Source organism: Gymnogyps californianus, chromosome Z (genome assembly GCF_018139145.2).
Source record: "Gymnogyps californianus isolate 813 chromosome Z, ASM1813914v2, whole genome shotgun sequence".
NCBI lineage: Eukaryota > Metazoa > Chordata > Aves > Accipitriformes > Cathartidae > Gymnogyps > Gymnogyps californianus.
Genome location: NC_059500.1, coordinates 83813438 through 83838479, shown reverse-complemented (window position 1 = coordinate 83838479; position 25042 = coordinate 83813438). Strand labels below are relative to the sequence as shown.

Genomic DNA, 25042 nt, shown 5'->3' with positions numbered 1-25042 from the left:
GGTGGGCTGAGCTTGCCAGGCCAAGCTGGTCCTAAATGGTCGCGTCGTGGCAGAGAGGGTTAAAGGGATGTCAGTAAGATTTGTTACCTTTCCTAATGGAAAGATTAAGTAAGAGTTGGAGCTGGCCAAAAGCACGGTAGGACAGAGAAGCACTGTAGAGAGCCCGATGTCCTCTGTCTCGCTCTTCTTGGTTGGTTGTTGATCTCGGTTGGAAGTCTAGGGGGTTTCGCTAATCGGTGTGAAATGCCTGACATATTGTTGGGTGTAAAATAAATAGCGCTAGAGCTTGAAACCTTCCTCAAAAAAAAAAGGGCAATCAGATAATTCCCAAGAGCACAGTGTTTAACCCCCCTAGTACGGGGCGATGCAGCAGTCCTTTTGGCTTCGTTAGAAGTTTGCCAGAGTCAGGAATTAGTACGGACTATTTTTTCTGCCCCGATACAGAAATCCTTCTCATGATTGACCGCGATGTTTTCTAGGCTGTCTGTCTTCTGGAGGTTTTTTAGTTATTTTGGTTTTTGGAGAGCAATGGGTTGGTTAAGAGATTTGCTGAAGAGATCCGTAAGCCATGCCTAATTAATTTTGCAGCTCAGGTTCCCCAGTGCTTGGGGACTGTCCTGTTGAGCTTCCCCCTTTCATATTTTATTAAAGAGCAAAGACTTCAGGTGCACATGGCTTGTGCTGCAGATAGCCGAGGACAGCGGTGGGGCTCGGGGGAAGCAGAGCAGGGGGTGCAGGGGGGTTTCTGTCGGCGGTGGCTCCCGCAATGGGTTGTTCCCAGAGCATGACACACAGACACGGGTCCCTCCTTTCGTGGAGCAGCCTGTGCCACAGGCAGGCTGAAGCCTCGAGGCTGTTATTCCCTGCAGCCCATTGCTTCTCCTTGTCCTCATCCTCGCCCTGCCAGCAGCACGCCTCGGGGGCTATTTTTTGGCTTAGCAGGAGCACGGTGTGGGGAGGCAGTAGCCGGGAAAGCAGCGGTCAGGGTTCTCGGGGCCCTCCCCAGGGCTGTGGGTGGGCTGGCTTTTCGGACGGTCGGACAAGTGGGAGGCGAGGGCCCGTCCTTCCCGGGCGCGTGGTTGTAGGGACCCCAATGGCATTGCAGCCGGGGGGGTTCGGAGCAGCCCTGCACCCCTCGCCCCCTCGGGACCACCCCGGCTGCTAGTCGTTGCCACATTGCTGACCGGCCGTAAGTTGCTCAGTTAGGGAAGAGTATTTATTGCTGCTTTTACCAGTGATAAAAAGTGATTTCAGGATGCATACCTGTAGGGAAAAAAATCCAACTAGCAGTGAGGGACTGTAGGACCCGGTAGTTTCTCTTTCTCTCTTTGTGTGTGATCCTGGGATTAGATGGGGGGAGGAAAATCCCGGTCAGAGATTGATTACAATTAGAGGTATATTTGTTTCTTTACTTCTACTTCTTTTTTATTTTTTTTATTTATTTTTTTTTTTAAGTATCACTAAAACTTTTCAAAGACATAGAGGGCAACATATGTACTGTAATGATTATGTTCATGAGGAATCATTGAACCTGTTTTGCCCATGAAAATCAAAGCTGTACTCGTGTTAACCATGCTCTCTCCTTCCCCGAAACGCTACTCTAAACATTGCCCTAGGGAAACAAAACCGCTCCTCTCCACAAAAAAAAAAAAAAGAAAAAAAAAAGAAAAAAAAAAGAAAAAAAAAGCGAAAACCAACAAAAAAACACCAAGGGGTTGAGAAGGAAGGACTGGCTGTCAGTGACCGTGCCCCCGCGCGCCCCACGCACACCGGCGGCAGCGCCTCGTGCCCGGCGCTGGGCAGCCCTGCGCGCCTGCTGATGCTCTTCCCGCTTTGTTTCTCGCACACAAACAGCAAAGCCGGATCGAGGACCGCCTGGAGAGACTGGACGACGCCATCCACGTGCTGCGCAACCACGCGGTGGGGCCCGCCACCGCCATGCCGGGGGGCCACGCCGACATGCACGGCTTGATAGGGCCGTCGCACAACGGAGCCATGGCCGGCCTGGGGTCCGGCTACGGCACCGGCCTGCTCTCCGCCAACCGGCACTCGCTCATGGTAAGCCGCGGGACTCGCCGGCAGTGGTGGGGTGAAAAACTAACTGATTGCCAGGGCTCGGGGAGGGGGAAGGAAGGGATGGATGGGTGTAAGGGTCTGCAAGGGTTTGCAGCTTCTCAGAGATAGTATGCACTAATGCATATGTGCATATTCATGGAGGGAGTGATACTGCCCTTCCTTGACGCGGTGTGTACATGTGAGCTATTTTACGGCTACAAATGCGTGTATGCACGTTTCACTCTGATGGCAGTGAGTGCACCCGTTTCTGTTTGTCCCTGCCTGTGCCCTCAGCCCAGCTGGCACGACTCTTGTCACCGGTACCGAGCTGCTCGGCTCTGCCTCCAGCCTCATTACCCATCCTTGCTGATGTAGCTTGGGTTGGCTGAGGGCACGGGTGCACCGAGAAGTCGCTGGCAGGCACCGCAGTGGGTGTATGGGGAACGGCAGCCCCGTGGCAGCCAGCAGGAGCTTGCCGGTGAGAGCTGCCCCATGGCAGCGGGGCAGGCACATAGCAGGGAGAGCAGCAGCGAGGTCAGGCTCTCCTGTGCCTTTCCATCGGTGGTTCATGTGGCCGCACGGCAGGGGCCAGCTGCGCAGCCCCAGTTTACCCTTCTCATAGCCACGTGCACAGAAGCGCAGTCTGTGTGTGTGTGTGCATGCATGGCGCGGGACATGAGGGGGTGTGAAATCTTCGGGGGTTCATTTATTCTTTGATTTCCAGGCCAGGTGAACATAAAGTCACTGCCCCTACCCGGGTCCTGAAATGCTTTTCCTTTTTTGCTTTCAAAAAGATTTTGGTAGTGTTGCATTTCACTCGGGACCCACCACTTGCTTGGGAAGCTGGCTGCGGTTTTTAATGTAAGGCGCGGTTTTGGCATGCAGGGCTGGAGAAGGTTTAAGGAATGGGAGGTAATCCTGTCCTTGTTTTAAACACATGCTTAAAGTTGCGGGGAGAAGGTAGTTCAGAGTTAGAGCTGCATGTGCTCACTGTGGCGTGCGTTTCGCTCTGGATTACATGACTCTTCTCCAACGTGAAATGGCCGGTGCGCAGAAGCCTGGCTCTGCAGACCCTCCTCGGGCTCATGAGCTCATGCTTGCGTTGCCGAGTCCCTGGTCTGTCCCTGCTGCCTGGGTAAGTGGTGTGTCACAAAAGCCTGTGGGATCAGGTCTGCAATTTGCCTTACATGCACCACTTAGGTCTCCAGAACAGACATCTTGTACTTTGCAAAGGAAATATTTTGCATTTGCTTTCTCTCTTGCAAAGGAAAAGCATGTCTCTTTAATCTTTTTCTTTTTTAATATGTCAGAAAAATAATAAGGAAAACCATCTAACACAATGCATGTGAGTCTACAGAAATCTGCCCTCAGCAGAAGTTAATGAAAAAATAGCAGTTCTGTAGGAGCTGAGAAACAGCAATTCTCGATTAGGAAGCGGCGAAGTTGCGCACGTGCAGAGCTGAACTAGATCAGCGCAATCTTCAACAGGATTAAAAGGCATTCGGTTTTATACTTCCAAATTTCATTCCAGAAATAGAGTTGCTTACTCACACGTGGAATGGAGGAAGGGAACAAGGAGTTATCTGGCAGTATTTTCAGATGGTTCAAGCTATTTAGGTTAATTAAGACTAGGGGAAAATATGTGGAAAGAGAAGGGACCTGACAGATCCATGGCCAGTTCGCTGCTGCGCGGCGCTGTGGAGGACTAGGCTTGATCCCCTGCTCATCCCACATGCTAAGGGCAAGGCAGGGCAGATTAGAAGAAAGAATTTCAATTAACCATATACATATAGGGAGGAGAGCATGTGCCTCTGCTAGTCGCATTGAAATTTCTCCTCAGTGTGCAAGAATCCCTAAAAACAAGACCAAAACCCCATTGAATTGAAAAGGCACATGAGAAAGGACACCAAAACTTGATGGGAGTGGCAGTGTATGCCTTGGGTATATATTTACACATACATACATGCGTGTATACGTTCCCTGGAGCTGTCCTCTGTGTTGGTTTTCCTATCTCAAAAAAGCCTAGTGGAATTAGGAGGAGTTCGGGAACAAACAGCAGGAATGATTGCAAGCATGGAAGGATTTTCCTGTGAAGGGAGGTTGAACAGATTGTGGTGATTTTGTTTAGAAAGGAGATGAATGAGAGGAGACATAATAGAGGTACATAGAATAATGGACAGCATAGAGAAGGTAAATCTAGCTCTCCTATTCATCCTGCCTTATAATTAAAGAACAAGGGGACATTCAGTGAACCTGACAAAAAGAAATACTTTTTATTCAACACACAATGACCTGTGAAATTCATTGCTCCAAGATGTAATGAAGGCCAAATGTTCAGAAGCATTCCAAATAGGATTAGACATCATATGGAAAATGCAAACATTTAGAGTTTTATTTGACAGGATTCAGACAGGATTCCTCCTTTTTTTCTGCAAGGGAAGAAAAAAAAGGAAAGAAAGAAAGAAAAACTTTGATGCCAGAGTGTGAGGCAACTGCTAGGGGAAGGAAGGAGCTTCTTCTGGTGGCCAATTATTTGATAATTACCGCGTTCCCCAGTCTGCTGCGCGCTGGGGATGCCCCCACGCTAGGCGCTGTCGCGATAGTTGGTTAGGTGATTATAAAATAATTAGCTTCCAGCGGTATTGAGAGCCTGGCTTTATTCAGCAGGGCCGTTCCTGAGCCTCGTGCGATGCTGGGGGAAGTTCTCAGGCGGCTCGTCCAGCCTGGCTGCTGTTGCTCCAGCCAGCGGGGCCGAGGCGAGCAGAGGGCTTTCGGCCGCTCTCCATCCCACGTTGGGGACGGCTCCGCAGCCCTCGGCACACTCCATCTCCGGCCAAGGGCAAGGTTTTAGGTCTAAGTTTGAGTGCTGACCACCATCCAAAGCCTTCACAACTGAGGTCTGCCATCTCATACGGAAATTAAAATATCCCAGCTGTCTCCTGCTGCCCCCTGCAAGAAAAGGTTTGCTTTTCAGGCATCCTTACCCAGCTATCCTTGACCAAAGAGTTCTCCCCTTCAAACTTGTCCACATGCAATGCCCTAAGCTAGATATTTGCCCATAGTTTGTATTGCTTTAGGTTATTAAAATGTAACATCAGTTGTTGAAATTAAGCACCTGAGAAAGGAAAAATAAGGGGGGTTTTGTTTATTTTTTGTTGGGTAAGCTTTGTGACAGGCTCTGCTCCTCCTTAAATTAAATGTTACTAAAAGTGACTCTGTCATGGGTAAAATATCATTAAGAGCCACAACTGAGACTCCTCCATTTGCAAAATCAAAAAAAATGTGAAGTGTTAACTGAAAATGGTCTGGCGAAAGGCTCCGAGAGGTAAAAAGATGCTTTTTCAGCAGCTCAGTTAAATCCATCTCCTCTCCCCTTCCCCAATAAAATTAGCATGAACCAGACATTGTTTTGCTCTCTGTGGCAGTTGCTGAGAATTCACAAAAGGAAATTCTAGATTGTAATTTAGCTTGGCCTCAGGTAATATGTTAAATACACTTGGGATACATATAATCTAAGATTTTAGTTTGTACAAAGCTATTTTTTCCTCCAGTGTTTAAACAATACTGCTTTTAATGAAGAAATCTGGCTTTATTAAAAGCCAGATCTGTGACTTACAACCGTTTCTGCATATCTGCTCTCAATCAAGAGAAAAGAGTTTAATTTTTGTAGCTTTGTTCGCTTTGCATATGTTAAACTGATGCAACATGCACCCAGGGCATCACTTCAGAGACAGTTTGTTCCATAAATATGTGCTCCTCGCTTAAATACCAGATGTAGGTGAAGTTAGATTGAAACAAAAAAAAAAAGCGGCAACAATGAGAAATCGAAGTGCCGGTATCACGCATCTAAAAAACGCCTCCATATTTTTAGGAATATGTAGGCACTTGCTTTTTCAGGAGAAATGCCGAGTGATGGGGTCTGACCGGTTTTGTTTGGACTTTGCTAAATACGTATATGGTCAAAAGAGGGTAACTGAGCAGGAGAATTCGGGTGCTTTGAGAGCAGTGCTGCTGCTGCTGCAAACAAGATGGGGACATTTCTCTGAAAACCCAGAGTCTGCCGCGTTCCCAAGCAGCATTACTCACTGTCTGAAACCGTAACTTGGGTGAAAGAGTCGGGCCCGATAATTTCTTTTGGAAAACTGGTATGAATTTTGAAGTAAAAACATAAGAACAAAGGAAATAGTTTTTGAGTAGAGTCAGTCTGAAGTTAGCCTTTGACCATTTGATACATTCCACGCTGAAAAGGAAGTTGAAGGGGGAAAAAATTTACAAAAAAAAAAAAAAAAAAAAAATCAAGGAGGATACTGGTAATGTTTTCCACATTTTGAATTTTAATACATGAAACAGGCTATAAAAGGCTGGCCAGCTGCAGTAAATAAAGTAGCAGTGGGAGGTATGGACCGGAAACTTGTAGAGCGCGCTGGTGGAAGCGGCTGTGCCCACCGCGCACCTCCGCGCGCTGCCCGAGCGCGCCGGCCTGACCCCGGAGCCGTGCCGAGCCCCGCGCTCCCTGCCTGTTCTCCCTGCCTGCTCTCCCTGCCGGCTCTCCCTGCCCGTGCTCTCCCTCGCGCAGCAGATGTGCAACTTTTCTCCCCAGACAAAAATAAGGCAGAGATCGGTCAGATGCTGCTGGAAATGGGAATCAAGTGCTCCGGTTTTAGTGGAATGAGGCCAGGTTTACAGCTGTGTGGCTGGGAGTAGAGGTCTGTTCCCTGTGCGAATGGTTTGCTGTAGCAGGCTGTCTTAAAAGAGATTTCTTATTTTACATTCCCTCACTTTTTCTATTAGTGGCCCAGTAAGGAGAGCGTTTAAGCATTTACTAATTTTTAGCAGGCCCCCGGAATTTGCTGATGTCCCTGTTTCTAATTTCCCCTGTGCCATGAGCAAACGGGCCCACATTAATTCACACCGTTTACAAATACAGTGTATTTGATACCAGTTTAGCAGCAAACTGGTTTAGCAGTGGAAGCCCAGAGGAGCTGCCTGCTCCTCTGCGCCTGCGGAGTTGCAGCAGCAGCACGTGCAGCCAGGAGAAGGGCAGCAGGAAAGTCTCAAAATAGGGATATTTCTTAAATTGCAGCCCTCGGGTGCAGGAGCTCGGGGGGAAGCCCTTGCAGGGCGTCGGGCACGGCTTCCTCGGCTGGGCAGGGTGGAGGGGAGGAACTGGCAGACCCAGCATCCCTCCGGTGCGCCCAGCGTCCCCCGGCTTGTGCCCTGGCCGCAAAGGTGGGGTGCGGCAGCTGCTCGCCCAAAGCTGGTCCCTTTGCAGGGTGTATCTGGGGGTCGTGGGGCCGGCAGGGAAGGGGGGGTGACCCGCTTATCGAGCAGGGGAGGTGGAGGTTTGGGTTTCCCATCCCGTCAAGACCTGGGTTCTGCAAACGCACGTGGGCTCGACTTCATTACCACGAGTCCTCCCGTTGGGACTATTCGTGATGTTGAAGTTAAGCACGTGCACGAGCATTTGCGGGCTTGCAAACATCGTAATTAAAATGGAGGTAGCCTCCCTTCGCCGGGCTTGTAACGCCGGTACAGAACCGCCCTGGACACCCGCAAAGCAACTTCTGGGAAGAGGCAGAAGTGGCTTAGAAATGGGGATGATGTGGGGTTTGTTGTCAGGCTGCTCATAACATTTCTGTCTCTGTAACGGTCTTCAAGGCCGAAGTTTTAGAAGTCGCATGTCAAGGTAAAAACTTGGAGTTTCGGTTGATTTAATCTGCCCATCTCCGTCTCTCAAGGGCATGAGCTAAGTGTATATTTTCAGCTTTAGCTGTGAATTTCCTGGCTTTCCGCAGTTCCTGTTATTTCAGAGGTTATGCGGATTGCGGGGATTTTATGGTAACATTTCAAATGGGATTGTAGAAAACAGCAAAATGCTAACTTGCACAGGAATCTTAGAAGACACATGTTTCTTTTGTAGCGGTGCACGAAGGTATTGATTAAAATCATTATAAACCAGAAACTGGTATACATTATTTTTAAGATAGTGCATAGAAGTCCGTCAGCCAGCCTGCATGCTTCACGTGAGGGCCCACAGGAAGAGAGTGTGTTCGTGTGTATTTTTTTTACATCCACATTAAATTAACTTATGGAATTTTCCACCCCTAGGAATTAGAGTAGCAGCTCATGAAGTAATTCAGTTATGTCATTCGTACATAAACAAAAAGAGTCAAGCGACTTGGCATTATTTAAAAGACAAAATTTGGCTTTTGCTGGTTTGTCGTACTATCTTTTTCTCTTCTTAATTTTTAGCACAGTTGTAGCTGCTGCGTCTGTGGTTTGTTTTGCTTGACTGTTTTTTAGTTAGCAGGTATAATATAAATTCAAAAAAACTGCACAGAATGACCTTACTGGAATGAAGTCTGACATAACAGGCACCAGTGTAGGGTTTTTATATAGCACCGTTTTCTGCCTAATTGGTTGACATTCCTAATGCCGCGCAATTACGGCCTTTATCATATTTTTAAATTATTTTGGAGCTATAAAGTTCATTTTGACCAGGAGAGAAACCACTGACCACTATTTAAACGACACCTTTTCAGGAAAAGCGTTGTCCTCGCACAATGGCTCCATTCATTTCTAACCAGCTAATTAGGCACATGGTTAAAACCCCGTCGTATTTGGTTTCCCGGGTTTCATTCCTGCGTCGCTCGCTGCCTGCGAGCTCCACGTGGCCGGCCCGGCGTGCGTGCGCTCCCGAGCGGCGATGGGGAACGGCTGGCTCGTGTTTAAAGAGCCGCTTGGTGCAATGGCTGAATTGGAAGTGCGGAGCCGAGGCCGGCGGCGAGGCAGGTGCCGGGGAGCCGGCGGGGAGGAAGGCAGCGGCGAGGGTGGGTCAGCCACCTGATGCTCTGGACGGGACCCCGACATCTGGAACTGGGTACCAAAATAAAGCATCCAGGTGTGCGGACTTGCTTGCAGCATGGTTTCCTCCCCTCCCTCCCCGGCCGTTCAGTGAAGAAGAGTTAATATCCTTAATCCTGTACTTTAGGACCCTTTATATCTTCGGATTTAGCCAATACTTAAGAGAATAATCATCTCTGTTGGAAAGAAATCGCAGTGATTATTTCAGTGACTTCCCTCCGATGGCCATGGCAACCCACTTCTCTCCATAATAGGTCGCAACCGGTTGGTTTCCCTTAAAATACTTCAGTTATCTCCTGTGGTGGGAAAGCAAAGCCGGTGAAGTGTGGGAGACCTCGCGCTGAATTAGCGCTTTTGGGGGGGGTCGTGGTGGTGGGCTGCTCTCTGGGCGCACGGGACCGGCGCCTGAATCGGCCTGCGAAGGGGCAGAAGGCTGAAGGAGGGGGCTGGCGGGGAGCGGAGCTCAGCCGGCGGCCTCTGCAGCGCCGGAGGAAAGCCGGCTGGAAGTCGGCTCTTCCCACCCAGCAGACGCGCGGTGCCAAACCAAACCTTCCTCCTGCCCGCCTCGGGGGGGAGGTGGGCTCCCCGGGGAGCCCCCGGGGACACGCGTGGGCGCTGCCACGCCGCGCGCTGCCGTGGCCTCGAGGCACGCACGCCGCCGCTGAGCCGGTGTCCCGGCCTCGCATGGAGACGTGGCACTTGCGCTTTTTTTCCTTCATCTTCTTCTTCCCTTTCCTTTTAACGGCGAAGCCCGGCTTTGCCACTTTCAGCTCCGTTTAAATGGCTTTTGCATACAACTGGCTCGCAAACAGCCCTTTCATAAGATATTTGGCGAGCTGCTTAGTACTCAGCACTACTTTTTTTCTGTAGAAAAAAATGTGAACTTTGCTTTTTTCCTGATTTAATGCCACTCTTAATGTCTTCTTTTTTTTTTTTTTTTATTAAATCCTTTCTTTTGCTTTTGATCTTATTTATAGCTGAGCCACCGGTCATATGGAAACTATTATTGTATAGCATGGAGATGAAAGACTTCGGTGCAGTTAAATAAGAGTGAATAATTTGGACCAATAATGCACACATACAGTGAGAGACCATTTGTGTCAGAGTGCCCTGTGCTGTTCCCTTTTTAATACAGCAGTAGAGGTTTATAAGGGCTTTGCACAAATCTGCTTTCTGTCAGACTTATAAATTTTGACAATATTGAACACATGTTAACATGCATCACCTTACAACTTTCTTGCCGCATGTTTTTATTTATCTAATTGGATAACACAAGGTCATCATTTTTAAAAGGACAAAGCATGTTGCTTGTTGCATTTGTTCATGATACTGGCAAGTTAGGAATAATCTTTTCCTAACTGTAGCGCAAAGCTGTGATCCAAGCTATAGGTGATAGCTTTTCCTTTGTATTTAGAAAGTTAATCGTGGGTGTGAAGGCCGCCTCTCAGCATGAGAGGGGTTAACTGTAACAAAAGGGGTGCAACGCTCACAACTTCATAGGAAACCTTTCCCCATTTTTTACAGCTTATGTCTGCTCCTTACCATGCCCGAACTTCAAATGCCCATCTGTGAGCAATAAAAGAAACATTTGTATGACCGTTTCTTACCACTGCTCAGGATTCACTTCTGGGTCAGGCAGGGGGTTTCCTTGCTCTGGAGGATAAAGTTTCCGTCGTCACAGACATGACACAGAGAGAGAGGGAGAGAATTCGAGGTAATTCCAAACGAAATGCAGCGCTTCGGGGCTGTCAGGTGCAATTGGGATTTCATGGGGAGGGTACAATTCAGAGGCACCAAAACAGTTCTCCATGTCAGTGGGGTCTGATCACCACGCAGACACGTTTTCTCTTTATGTTTACTGAAAACTGAGCATCTTCCTGGTCGGTCCGTAGCGGCAGGTGACCCCGTGTGTGCTGCGGCACACAGAGGTGGGTGAGGCAGGGTGGGTGGCTGGTGCCCTGGCCCCCGTTCCTCCTGGCCCCCACCTTCCTCCTGGACCCCGTTCCTCCTGGCTTCCCCGTTCCTCCTGGCCCCCACATTCCTCCTGGCCCCCCCCGTTCCTCCTGGCCCCCGTGGCAGCGGCTGGGAAGGCACATTTGGAGAGCTGGGTTTCACTTCTGGAGGGCGGGTGATTTATACGTCTTCAACAGGGAGCTGGGGAAATTCTCCTACAGAAAAATCCTTGGTTGCTCTGTATAAAAGGGAGAAGCGAGCCCACTCCGTCCTTCCGAGGGGCTGCCGGCCCCTCCGCTTTCACAGGTCACAGCCGCACCGTGCATCCACCTCTGGAGCAGTGGAGGGGTGTCTTAGGCCAACAGCCTGCTCTGGGGGCACTTGGCTGTGGGGATAATATTAATAAGGATTCCATAACTGCCAAATTCAATGCAGTACATCTTGCCATTGGTGAAACAAGCATCTTAGCAGAATAGTTACTTTTTAAAAAAGAAGGAAAAACACACTTTGTGGAGCAAAGGTGAAACTGTGTACTCTTTTCCAGCACCGCAGCATCATGTTCTTTATCTGGGTTAACTACAGGTATACATCTCCATCATGAAATGCTGAGTACTCAAGAATTAATTTCCACGTATTTTTTTAAAACAGCTTCCCATTCATGATGAATGTGTAGATAGTGCAGATAATCTGCAATACATACAGACTAGCATAACCAGAAAAACCTGACGTTTGTACTGAATACCTGTTACCATATATAAAAATGAAAATGCAAAGGTAAGAGGAGACAAGGTCTAGCCTTCTTCCAGCTATTGAAGTTTTTAAAATGCCATAAAAGACTAATGCAAGTGTGAATTCAGGCATCGTCTGTCCAGGTTTTCGTGCCGTGTTCATCGGCCTAGTACGTGCGTGCCTCCAAAGAGACCTGCATGGGAAGGTCCACAGAACGATTTTGATCCTTACTCTGATTTTGAACCTTGCCTCTGGGATCGGCCTTCTCTGTACTGGTATTTATTTATCTTCCAGAAGCCTTTTTAACCTTAATAGCCAAAAAATCACAGGACTGAGGCTTCTCATGGTTTTTCCCTTTGGCTGAATTCTCTCAAGCGGACAGTACTTCACACACGAGTACGCACACGTGTGCTTGGGTACCTGTGTGTGCCTGAGATGGTGTTTGCAAAGGGGAAGTTAAGGCAGAGATTTGCACATCAACAGCAGAGCCCGCTTATACCTCCCATCCACATTTTAGGATTTGTTCTTTGTTGGGAGTTTTTTTCCACTCCAATCTGCTGAGTGCTGCAGTAGGGGGCTGTTTAAAGAGATGGAAATAAATAAAATATTAATAGAACTTCAAAGTGAGTTTGATTCTCTAAAGATAAGTATTATTTATAATCTACACTCCCGGGCTGGGGGGAATGATTCATATCTTCGCTCCACCTCAGGGCAGAGCTGTTGTTTGTATAACAGACAAACCGGTGGCACTGCTGGCTGCGGAGGGAGGGGGAAGCAGAAAACGCAGCATCTTCTGTGTGCCCGGTGGTGCCGGGAGCTGCCCCCACCCCGAGCTCGCAGGCGTCACCGCTTTCAGTCCCTAACGCCTTGTAGAGGATGGGCTTTCTTTCACTAAGTTGCGTCCCTGTGTCCCCTGGCAGATGGTGGGTTTCAGCCGCGTTTGGCAGCGTGGTGGTGCTCCTGAAGGTCCTGGGCTCGGCTGGAAACCCCTGATGACATTTAAAGGAGAAAAAGAAATGATGTTTAAAGAGAAAAATAAACGGCCAGCCCATTTTAGGTGACATCTGAGACCTGAAGTTTGCTGTAAAAGCGGTCGTTTGGGTACCCACGCAGGACAGAGCGTCCCATGGGTGGGGGAGATGCGGTGGCATGGTGAGAACCACAGCGCTGCCAGAAACCAGCCCCTGTAGTCCTCTGCTTGTGGGACTACTTGGTGTGGGTTAGTTTTGATCTTTGGCTATAGATGCATGTGTGTGTACGTGCACACACACACAAAGGTGTTTGTAGCCTGGTAGAGTTGGAGCCGAAGTCTTTCTCTGTCTCAGAAAACGTATTGTGTGTGGATAACTAAGTGATGGGGCTGCCTGAGTCTTCTTGCAAGTGATTGAAACTGGAGAAATAAATTATCCAGGAAAACATGCTATGGAAAGGCCATTGCAAGGGGGTGGTTTGTGTAGCCATAGAGTTAGAAGGCGTTGTTACTTTGGAGCATCCCCCTCGCTGTGGCACGGGGGAGGATCATGGGTGGGAGGGGTGCTGCAGCCTGAGCTCCATCCCGTCTCGGGATGCCTGCCTCCCACGCGGAGAGACGGGAAAATGGGATTGAAGTCAGTCACAGTGGGTAAGAAATGGTCTTTCTTTTGTGTAGGGATGGCCATAGGTTGGGCAGGCTCACTAGGTATGCCTGGAATTTGCCAGTTGGCGGGAAAAAAAGCTGCAAGTCTCAACAAGCAAGATTGATCATGTAGTGGGTTGTAAAAAGGAATAAAAGAATTGATAGTTTTTGTCATTCAGTTGTGAGCCGTAACGTAGGTGGTTACTTTCCAGATCTCTTGAGAACCTAAAGGAGAAGAAATGTGAGGAAATCTTTTTTTATTGGAACCAATTTTAAAAATACAAATAAAACTTTATATCAGTATGTCAGCGGTAAAGTGGTGGTGACTTTATGGCATCTTTTTTTTGCATCTGAATTCAACACTTCAGTTTGAAAGTCCTCCGTTAGCTTTCGATTATTACCATGTCTGCCTCTTGACATGGTAAAACAAGGCATAGTCTTCAAGAAGTCACGCCAAATAACCAAGGTAGCCAGGTTGTCCCTCTTCAAGCTGGACCACCCAACTGGAGGCATCTCGTGTAGCTCCATAACAGAGGTGGTTCGGGGAAGGAGGTGGACTGCTCCGGGGCAGGAGCAGGACGGGATGCTTGCCATCTCCAGGTCTGTCTGTCTGTCTGCCTGCCTGCCTGCCTGCCTGCCTGCACAGGTCATGGACGGAGCCCGGGGAGGCTGGCAGGAAAAGGGAGGGACCCAGAGCGAGACGTGACGGCTGTCACAGCACCTTTACAGCTTCCAGCCGCTCTCGGGAGCTCTGCTCGAAAGGTGGTGGTTGTTTGCCAACCAGAAATGGTATCATATGTTTCTTTGTCTTCATCGACCTCAAAACTAAATGGTTTTCGTCTTTTGTAGAATCACAGAAAAATGTAGATTGGAGGGGAGTTGTGGAGGTGGCCGGGGTGAAACCCCTGCTCGCGGTGGGGCCGGCTTGGGAGTCCGGTCCAGCTCCCAAGCTCAGGCGGTTGCCCAGGGTCATATGCAGCTGAGCTGTGTATTGGCGGGGACAGAGAAGGACAGCCTGTTTCACTAGGTGTTTTCTTTCGTAGGTGTGAGGAAAAAATACTTTTTCTCCTCAGAAGGCTGTCATCAGGATTTTATTGTGTTTTCTGCATTGAGATTTCAGGAAGTGGAACTGCTGAGCTCTAAGCGCCCCGTAACGACTGATTCGCTCTTAAAACCAAATAATGCTGGTTCCAGTCTTTTCTTAGTATCTCATGTTTTAAAAATTAAAATGTCTCGACAAAGAGAGAGTTTCTGTCTCTGCTATTTTACACTTGCTTTTGGTTATTTGCATTTCGTCTAGTAGTAAAAGGTTTTCTCAAGTTCCCCTTGGCAGGATTCCCTTTTATCTTTCTTACTGCGGTCTCGACTTGCTGTTAACAATTATCCTATATTATCTTGTAAGTCTGATGAGAAACATCCCTCCATCTTTTTATCTGCCTGAGTACTTACTTTTTGAGAATAAAGAGCGATGTACAGTTCTCTGCCGGGTTTATCGCCCCTTTCGCTCGAGCATTAGAGGATGCATGCACCCGAGGAGGCGGAGCGCTGAGTTTTCCGTGCGGACATGCTGTCTGTCTGTCCTTGCAGACGTCTGTCGATACCTCTCCGGCTCGGAGCGCAGCCAGCTGGAGCTGCCGTGCAGGACCGGGGAGTCAGCGCCAGCGTTACTGCTCCGGGTGCTTTTATATCAAAGCAACTTCTGACAGTTTTGCTCTTCAGATGCTTAACTCTTCTCGGCGGTCTCCTTGATTTAATGAAGGAGCAACCCTGCTCCGCAGAGTGTGTCTGTGAGCCAGGTAGAGCGGAGGAATGGATGCGTTTCCATCGCGCCCACGCTGTCAGCTCCGATGATGGCATTACTGGAGTGTTTAATAAAACCTTTATTGGTATATTACCCGGAGTCACGGCGTTGGCAGGGATGGTGCCCCTTTGGGTTTGGGACTCGGTGGTTAATGAAATACAGCGAGCGCTAATTTGGACGGGGCTTCTCATTTTGGAAAGGCAAGTGACACGTTATCATGTTTGGGGGGAGCGGGGGCCGCGCCGCTCGCTGCCGCAGCTCCCGCTGTCAGAGGCTTAGCTGGCATTACGAGGAAAAAAATGGCAGGCCTGCAAATCTGATCCCCCGAAATGAAAGTCGAATGCCAAATTGAAATTCCTGCAGGATTTCCGATAGCAATGGGGGAATTGAGAAGCCCACAATTAAGCATATGGGCATTAAGATAATTGTCAGATCTGTTGGCGGACATGATAGAAGACAGATGGGTAGGAATCAGTGCGCTCGGCTGCAGCACCCTGGGAGACAATTTGACATTTTACCTGCCTGAGCTGCTCTGCCGTGTTTGTCACGAGGCGTGCGGCGCAGCATCCTCCCGGGCGGCCCGCGCGCTGTGTGCGCGGTGTGCGCGGTGTGCGCGGCGTGCGCGGTGCGGCTGTACGGGCCGTCTGCGCCCTCTAGTGAAACACAGCCCAGTGCCGTGGCTCACCGTCCCCATCCCTCTCCCCGGGGTCCCCAGGACTTGAGGCTCGGCCGCCTGTCCGGCACCGCACGGCCTCACCGTTGCCTCTCTCCTCGCCGGCAGGTCGGAGCGCACCGCGAGGACGGGGTCAGCCTCCGCGGGAGCCACTCGCTCGTGCCAAACCAGGTCCCGGTCCCCCAGCTGCCCGTCCAGTCCGCCACGTCCCCGGATTTGAACCCGCCCCAGGACCCGTACAGGGGTGAGTACCGCCTGCCTGGGAAGCCCGTCCCGGGACGCAGCATCCCCAAACACGCGGCCGGGACGGCGGTGAGCTGGGCTGGAGGGATGAGGTGTCTGAGCTTCTGGTCACAGGGATGTTGGAGGCCGTATCGCAGCGCAGGGCACGGCAGGGACAGCAGGGCAGGGCCTGTTTGCTAATTCGGCTCTGCTCTGAAACACTCCAGTTATTACAACTGGAAGTCTGCAAGCAACTTCCCTCTGGACAGTGAGGTTTGATACCAGGCCTGCTTTAAGCAGCTAAATTAAGAGTATAGAAAACGCTGCAGGACGCACATCAAAAAGCTGTGAGTTTAAGGTGAGACTCAGACCTACAGGTTTTCCACCACCTTTACAGTTCTGCCTGTGGGAAGGATGGCACCGCAGTGCCTCTCCTTGGCTCACAAGATGAGTTGCACTGTCCTAAGCCTGGCAGACTCCTCTGCAGGGTTGTTGCAAAGCAGGCCTGGAGCTAACCGAACCCAGAGGACATCGGGGGTTTGTCGTTATTCCTAGAGGCAGCTGATCTTCCCGTTAAAGTGAGGCAGACAGAGCCCAAACTATTGTGATGGCTTACAAGGTCTTGCTCATTCATTGCAGCCGAGGTATTTTGATTATTTTGAGAATGGCATATTAAAGATTTCTTTTTAAGGTGAAGGAAAAGTTATGTAGTGATTGAAGAACAGGAGTAGCAACTGGGCGCCCTGTGCCCTCTTCCACGGCTACCTCACAGCTGGAAATGCGGGTCTGGGCAAGATCACAAGCTCTCTGTCCGTTTTGTAAAATGCAGATAATGTTGTCTACTAACAGGTAGCGAGTGCGCAGAACTCCTTCAGATGTAGGAATCAAATTTGCTCTAGGAGTTCAAAGTCTTACTTTCTTCCTAAATCCTTGCTTGCAGAAGCAGCTCAGGGTAAGGGCTGCTGCACGCCCCAGCTCCCAGCTCCCCGCTCAGAGCGAGATGCGTGGTTCTGGTGATGATGGTCTCCAGTGCCGTTTAGCTGATGTTTTGTAGACAGTGAGCCCTCATCTGTTCCTAAAGGCAGAGGAGCAGAGCTAGACCTCCAAGCCCCGACTGAAACCCGTTTTCAGGAGGTGCCGCCCCGACGCCTGGCTCTGCGGCGGTGAGCTGGGGCTGCGCCGTGGGTCACCCTGCGCTGGGGACAGAGGACACAGACCGAGACCATTCAGGCGTTGGCTTAAGCGCTGCTTGACAGCTCGTCCGTGTGTTTTCTCGCAGGCATGCCAACCGGACTGCAAGGGCAGAGCGTCTCTTCGGGTAGCTCCGAAATCAAATCTGACGACGAGGGAGATGAAAACCTCCAGGACACAAAGTCTTCTGAGGACAAGAAACTAGAGGATGACAAGAAGGATATCAAATCAATTACTAGGTCAAGATCTAGGTAACAGTATATAATAGTGTCGCTTCATTTAATTCCTTTACTGGATTTCGATGAAGTGAACAGAACAGGAGGAAACTATGAGGTTTTTTCCTGGCAGGTAAAACCACAGCCTAAGTGGAACGGCATGGCTGTTCTGGCAGTACCGAGTACCTTTCTGTACTCCAGGACGTCCTCAAATTCGAACAATTCACAAATTTGGACACTGAGCAAGTTCTCCACAATCTATAAAGAAATTGCATTACGCTAAAATGTATGAATTAGGCTGTTATTCCTCTCTGCCTACGCTTGCAAATTGGAATACAGTATGGATTTTCATCTCTTTAAAAATGTGCCTAAGAGCTGATCACACCTGCGTCTGAACTAACAAACCGTATGCTTTTCTTTTATCTCTAAAATAAATTTGTCATTCCCAGTCCTCAATTTCTGTAAATCTCTAGGGCTCCCGAGGTTTAAGCGGAGGGTTTAGAGGTCTTTACTTTACTTGTTCAGCATATTCTTTATAAATTTTTGGAAAGTATTAGTGAAGTCGTAGCTGGATTTTATCATTTGGGAACTCATGCCCATGGTGAACGTGAACAATGTCTACGGGTGCTGCAAATGTGAACCTGAGCAAGGGACAGGCTTTACTTCTGTCCCTTGAATTTCACCTGCCTCGCCTGCATGTCACCACGGGGCCCGAGGTACAGCTCAGGACTGCAGGTACTCCTCATCATCAGTCGAGTCCCAAGCTATGTAGCAAAAATCCCAATAAATTGTGCTGAAATCCAGGCACAACCCTGCTTTGTTCAGGGGATTTTTTTAAAGATCGAGTGGCAGTGTCGGTCTGCCTTTTCTCCTTCCACGCCTGGTTCTCTGTATAAAAACCGAGCCAAGGTAAGAAGCGTCTGAGCAGACGTGCTGCCCCCGAGAGAGCGCCGAGGCTCAGACCTCTCAGGCCGGCGCTCGCCGATGTTTAAAACGTTAATTATATTCACGTCTCTTACAACTGGAGAAAATACATGACACTCGAGATTTTCTCTGAATAAATGTGTTGAAGTAACCATATGTGTAAGTGAGGCTTTCATGTGCGTTTACGATATGGTAAGAAGAAAGCACCTTTATGCTGATGTGAGGTGATCCTAGTTCTTGTTAATTCAACAAATACGCTGTCGCTTATGCATATTTATATGTGCTTTGAAGCTTTTGTAAGCTAACATTTTTGCTTTTAATATGCTTGCAGCTTTAAAAGGTTACTCCTGATATTTAGTTATATGTCTAAATCCATGTTGTTAGGGCTGCTGAAAATTTATTACTCCATTTGCATAACCAATTCAAATTATATAGTGCCAGTGACTCACCAGTGGATGTGTTTTCAATTTAAAATCATCATTTTATCTGGATAGAAAGCAGTTTTGTTGCAGAAAGGATGCAGAAGTTCACCGTAGGGCTCTTCACAGCCATAAACTACTTCCGTGGCTCTTTGCCCACGGGTGTCTCGGTGCCCCGTGCTCCGTGCAGGGACTGGGGGGCTGCCCACACCCGCTGCTCGTGGCTCCCCACCGCCGCTGTTAGGGAGGACGGCAGATCCTCACCTTCAGGAGTAGAGAAGGTTTCTTCCAAAACCCAAATGACGGTCTGCTGAAAGGGAAACGTGCAAATGCATGGCTGTCTTTCTGGCTTGGGAGCTACTGCTGAGAGGCCGGAGCCCGTGGGACTTGGGTGCTAGCACTGGTGTGAGAGGGGGCAGGTCCCCTCGCTGGTCGGGGACAAGCTCCTCGCTCCTGGGGCGAACCCACGGGCAGCGCAGATGGAAGGTGGGAGCAGCGCAGGGAGCCACCAGCGTTTGTGGTTAAAGGGTTTGGGGTTAAAGGGTGATGATACGTGGAGATTTGCCACGATTTAAAATGTTGCAGTATTGGCTGTGATAAAATATGTTATTGAAGAAAAGCTGTATTTTTGCTTCTTTAAAATATCCGAAGTCCTGCCTTGCAGGTTGTAAAACTTCGTTACAAACCAAGGCTTTACTCAGCATAAAACTTAAGGGGACTGAATTTTGCACAGGTTTGGTGGAAGAGGAACAGTAAATAAGAATCGCTCAGAAGGTGTCTGTTCATGACTTGTAGCCCTGGTTTTGGACAAAGTCTGTTGAAAATCTTTGCACTCCTTATTTTCCACATCATTAGAAAATGATGTATTCCTTTTGTCTCCCAGCAATAACGATGACGAAGACCTGACACCGGAGCAGAAGGCCGAGAGGGAAAAGGAAAGGAGAATGGCCAACAACGCTCGGGAGCGCCTGCGCGTCCGCGACATCAACGAGGCTTTCAAGGAGTTGGGCCGGATGGTGCAGCTCCATCTGAAGAGCGACAAGCCCCAGACCAAGCTCCTGATTTTACACCAGGCTGTGGCTGTCATCCTCAGCTTAGAGCAGCAAGTCAGAGGTCAGTGTGCCGCCGGGTCTCCTTACATCCCTCCCGGGCTTCCGCCGTGCCGAACATACCTTTCTGGATTGGGGAAAGCCTGGCCAGGAGCACCGGGTGCCAGGGAGAGAGGCGAGACCTAACCCTTGGCACCCAGAGCCAGCCGGGTACCTCTGAGCACCCGGGGTGCTTGTGTTCCCCTGCGGCTCTGGCACTGGGGATGCTGGCGTAGGTCCTCGGCAGCCTCAGCACATTTTACGTTCTTTAGCAAGATCCAAACTCAATATTAAGCTTGGCTGCTCCTTAGCAAAGCACAAACACGGAGGTGTTGGCAGAGCTTGTGTATGGAGTTGTACTGCATTTCAGTGCTTGACCTGACCAAGCTGCATCCTCCGCTTCAGCCCGCTAAATTCCTGTAGCAGGACTGGAACGAATAACTGACCATTAATTATTTTAAACGTCCATGCGATGAACAGACCAATCTGGTATAGAAATGTGAATAATTGAAATCACCTTTTGCTTCAACTCAACAGAAAGAAATCTGAATCCGAAAGCAGCGTGTCTGAAAAGAAGGGAAGAAGAGAAAGTATCTTCAGATCCTCCTCCGCTTTCCCTGGCAGGACCCCACCCTGGGATGGGAGACGCCTCCAATCACATGGGACAGATGTAAAAAAGGCAAGTTTGTTTTCAGCCGTGCCCTGGGCGCCTTCTGCCCCGCACCCGGAGGGGTTACCCCGCTCCAGCCCCCCATCCCGGGGCAGACCGTCCCCCGGGGGGGCTGCGCGCAGGGGTGGATGTGCCAGCCCACCCCTTACGCGTCCATTTTCGGGTCGCCCTGCGAGCACGCTTGATTTCCAAGGCAGTGTTCAGGTGGGTTGCTGGAGGAGGGTGTAGGGACGGACGCAGGCTCAACTCTCCTTGACTGATGAGTTTTTTTACTTCTTCCACAGGTCCAAGTTGCCACATTTCTTCATTTAAGCAAGAGACCACTTCCTTAACAGCTGTATTATCTTAAACCCACATAAACACTTCTCCTTAACCCCTTTTTTGTAATATAAGACAAGTCTGAGTAGTTAAGAATCACAGACGCAAGAGATTTCAGCATTCCCGATTATTAAAACCGAGAAAAAACAAACAAAAAGTGCAACTTGAGGGACGACTCTCTTTAACATATCATGCAGAATGTCTAACGCAGTATGTTACGAGCTGTAAGTGCACAGCCTAGAGACTGAATGGCAATCTTCTCCACACTGTGGGACAATGCATTTGTGCCTAAACTTCTTTTGGAAAAAAAAAAAAAAATATAATTAATTTGTAAGTCTGAAAAAAATATTTAATTTAAAATTGTAAACTTGCAATAATGAAAAAGTGTACTTCTGAAGAAAAAAAAATGAGCGTTTTTGTTGGTGTGCTAGACAGCTAGTGTTTATACTTACTGGATATTAAAAGGGAAGCTTTGCTGCCCAGATATTTACAAAACCAGCAAACGTCCTAATGAAAACTGAAGCGATGACATTAGCCATTCCTTAGGGTAGGAGAAACAGATGGATCTTATAGACCTATGACAAATATATATATATAAATATATATATAAATATATATTAAAAATTTAGTGAATATGGTAAGCTTTTGTTCATTTGTTTCAGACTTTTTTGCTCCTGTAAAAAAATAGTACTGATTAACTTTTTTAAAAAGAAGATTTTACTGTAAATAAGGATTTTTTTGTCTTATTTCTGTCCCTCTCCCCTGTTTTTGTTATTGTAACCTGTAGTGCCAACTCTGTCTCTGGAGGGGTAGTGCAGGATGAAATGCTGACCCTGACGTTGCTTCTCATTCATAACTAAAGTTAGAGAGTTGTTTCTTCAGTCTTTGGGGAAGACAGGACTTTGGGTCCGGCGGTGTGCCGGCACCCCGGGCGCGGGAGCGAGCCCCGGCCGCCCCGCTGCTCCGCTCGACCCTTTTCTGGGATTTTCAGAGGTACAAGGTTAGAATGCTACAATGTTACCACTGTGCCTTCCAATGTTTATATCATCGGAAACATAACATAATCAAAGTGGCTGTGATTAACGAACCAATTAAAGTGTTACCTATGTGTGTAGCCTAAATAGTGTGCAGTGAGGCGTTGCTGAATACATGGTCAGATTTGGGGGGGGGGGGACCATCGCGGGGGAAAATTGCAAGTAGTGTGACAGATTTGATCGACTTCTTTTTCTGTTGTTCTTCTCTCGTTTTTAAGTGGATTATTTAAGTGTAGACCACTTGCTGCCTCCTCCTTTCTTTGTGAAATGCCAATTTCGGTCATCATGCAGCATTATAACAAGCCTTATGAGTCCTAAAGCATTAAGTTGCACTTTCTCGAGGAGGGGTGGTAGTACAGTATTTCTCTGGCCAGTACGAATGAAGTTTTTACTTAACATATTTAATAGTAACATAGCTCAAACTATGGCACAGCAGCTCATCAGATAACTAGCTTTGAAGTCTGGGCACAATTGAACCAACTTCCATAGTGAATCTTAATAACGATTGACTTCGGTGTACAGTACGATTAACAGATAGTGCTCCTAGTTAAGTATTTGTCAGCATCCTTTTGTCTCTAATTCCAGTTTCTATTTTTACAGCCACACCAACCTGGCATGTATTTTAAATAAAATCTCCCTGTTCGAGTAGATTTTCCACCTATCAACACTGAATAAATGCCATAAATCCATCAAACGGTCTAAATGTTCCATCTGTTCTCCTGTTTTGCCAGTTATATAGTAATGAAAAATACATTTGTAAATTTTATGCAACAAATGGCAAACGTATCATTATTTTGAAATTGTGTATGTAAAAGTTATATTTTTACATGTAGACTCTTGTTATTATGTGTTTTAATACATTGTATCAGTTTTTTTGTTTATAAAAATCTGTGTGGTTGAAAAAAAGTCTCATTTAAATGAAATAGTGAGATACAAGAATCTGAATTTTATGTTTGTTTCTGAAAACGTAAAGAACAAATATGATAGTTACCACGTGCTCACCTTCGACATCCCCATACCCATTTGGATTAGCTGTGTGCGTGCTGAAAACTGTAAATATGTTCAGTAGGGATAAAACTTTCAATGTTTTGATTTGTCGATAAGTTCCTCAAATGTGGAGGTGGATTCAACTGCTAGAGCAGACGCTAGAGGAGACCACACTAAGGCTTAATTCCGAGTTACAGAGGCTTATTGCAGGAGAAACGCCGGACTTGGAGCAGGCCTGGTTTATCTGAGAGGGGGTGTAATAAAGCCTGAGCCCACCCGGCGCTAACGACGGCCAGTGGTCCCCTCGGCAGGCCGGAGGGCTCTGCTGCTCCGTGCCGCGCGGGTTGTCCCTCTGGATGGCGTGAAGAGCACGATGCCGATGAACAAGCCATATCTATTTTTTCCAGGAGACCTCAGACCACCCGGTGGACCACACTCGGTTTCGGTCTGTCCGAGTGCACCACTCGATCGGGGTAGGGGACCGGCAAGGAGACCGTCGCCGAGATGCTGAGGACTGTGCTTCTGATAAACGATGTAAAAACAAAACAAAACAAAACAAAAAATTATAAGACCAACTTCATGTTTATTTAAAACAATCTGTGGACAGAAAATAAATGACGAGTTTAGTTTCTGGAACTTAAAAAGAAAGAAAAAGCTTTTCTTGTTCCGCTCGCACTCGGCTCTCGCTGAACTCGAGGAGCAGCGCGGGGCGGTGCCCGGCGGCTGCGGTGCTCCCGGCCGCCGCGGGATGGATGCCGGCGGCACGCTGCGGGCACTCACGGTCCCTAGTTTACGCAGGATGCGCCCTCGCCCGTCCTGGATGTAGGAACTGAGGATCCTGGCCGGCTTCCACTCCCGATGAGGCAAGACGTAAAAACACAAAACCCCACGAGCGTGTAATCCTTAGGTTTTTTCCGTTATTTCCCAGCCCAGGTAAGGTGTGCGCATCTCGAGCTGCCTTTCTCCGAGGGGATTGAGCTGATGATACTTTAGTTAAAGCGATGAAGGTGTTAGGAAGCTGTACCCTGTGGTAATAAAAGCGGGCTAAGAAACTCTCAAAGAAAGAAATAAATACTGAATTAGCAGCTTTTTCTGAACTGATCCACCTCCACATTCAAGTAATTTATGAATATGCTGAATAGGGAATCTGTTCATCTAGAACTTTTTTACCATTTGTCTTCTGTGTAGCTGCAAGGAACACTAATGTTTATACAACTGTCAGTCCTACCAGTGATGCAACTTGTACTGATTCAGTCTTCCGAGGTTTTTTGGGTTTTTTTTAGGTTTTTTTTCAGGGGTTGGGGAGGGGAAGGCGACGAAGACGGGTGGTCAGGGAGAGGAGGGGTTCACCTTTGTATCCAATAGGCAGAATATGATCCGTGTCCAAAAGCGAACAATACCGAATATTGCCAGGAATGGAGAGATTTCAGCGGAAACAAGCACAAATAAAAAAATAAAAAAAAAAAAGAAAAATACAAAAAAAAAAAGAAAAAGAAAAAAATTAGTCCACTGGTTGACTGGAAAAAAAAACCTAGAGGTGGAATACGATGAATTCCAACACAGCGGGGCACCAGGGCCCGGGGGGCCCTACCTTTTCGTTTCGTTTTTGTTTTGTTTGTTTGTTTTTTAAAAAACATGTTCTTTCTCATGGGACTTGAAGTTGATTCATATTTGTGCAGTGCTGGTTTGACCATACTCATTTCAAGTATTATAGACTTATGTAATGGTGAAAATATATGAACTGTGGCCTTTTTCATTCTTGTTACTTGTGATGCAATTAAGTGAAGATAAGAAAAAAAAAAAAGCAGAGATTTACCATGTATCAGTGCCTGGCTTTTTGTTATAAAGCTTCGTTTGTCTAGTGCTCTTTTTGCTATAAAATAGACTGTAGTACACCCTAGTAGGAAAAAAAAAAAACTAAATTTAAAAATAAAAAATATATTTGGCTTATTTTTCACAGGAGCAATCCTTTTATACCATGAATATTACGGAAAAAAAAAATTGTCAGATTCTGAATATTTCTTCTTTGTAGATTTTTGGAATCATTCTGAGTAAAAGTTTGTTACTTTATTTTACTATTTAAAAGATGTTATTTTACCATGTGTTATTGAGATGAAACTGTATGGTAGCTTTTTTTTTTTAGTTGTAGGTCGCAACGGGGAAATTTTTGCGACTATACACATAGCTGCAGCAGTAAAAACACAAAAAAAGGGGAAAAAAACCGAAAAAAAGGGAAAAATATCAAAAAAAAAAAAAAGATGAACAGTTACACCTTGTTTTCAAT

At 47.7% G+C, this 25042-nt stretch overlaps 1 protein-coding gene across 11 annotated transcripts in view; it reads left to right on the top strand.

The window, feature by feature from the left end:
- Positions 1–21894, top strand: part of TCF4 (transcription factor 4) — a 244897-nt gene extending 223003 nt beyond the window's left edge. For 7 of the 11 annotated variants that reach the window (XM_050913658.1, XM_050913662.1, XM_050913657.1 and 4 more), the window contains 6 exons: positions 1855–2058; positions 15799–15934; positions 17192–17354; positions 19545–19774; positions 20287–20428; positions 20704–21894. In XM_050913658.1, the coding sequence (XP_050769615.1) occupies positions 1855–2058; positions 15799–15934; positions 17192–17354; positions 19545–19774; positions 20287–20423 (870 nt within the window). In that variant the 3' untranslated portion in view covers positions 20424–20428; positions 20704–21894. The remainder of the gene's footprint in view (positions 1–1854; positions 2059–15798; positions 15935–17191; positions 17355–19544; positions 19775–20286; positions 20429–20703) is intronic. The other 4 variants (XM_050913661.1, XM_050913660.1, XM_050913665.1 and 1 more) reach the window with 1 other exon arrangement.
- The last annotated feature ends 3148 nt before the right edge of the window (positions 21895–25042 follow it).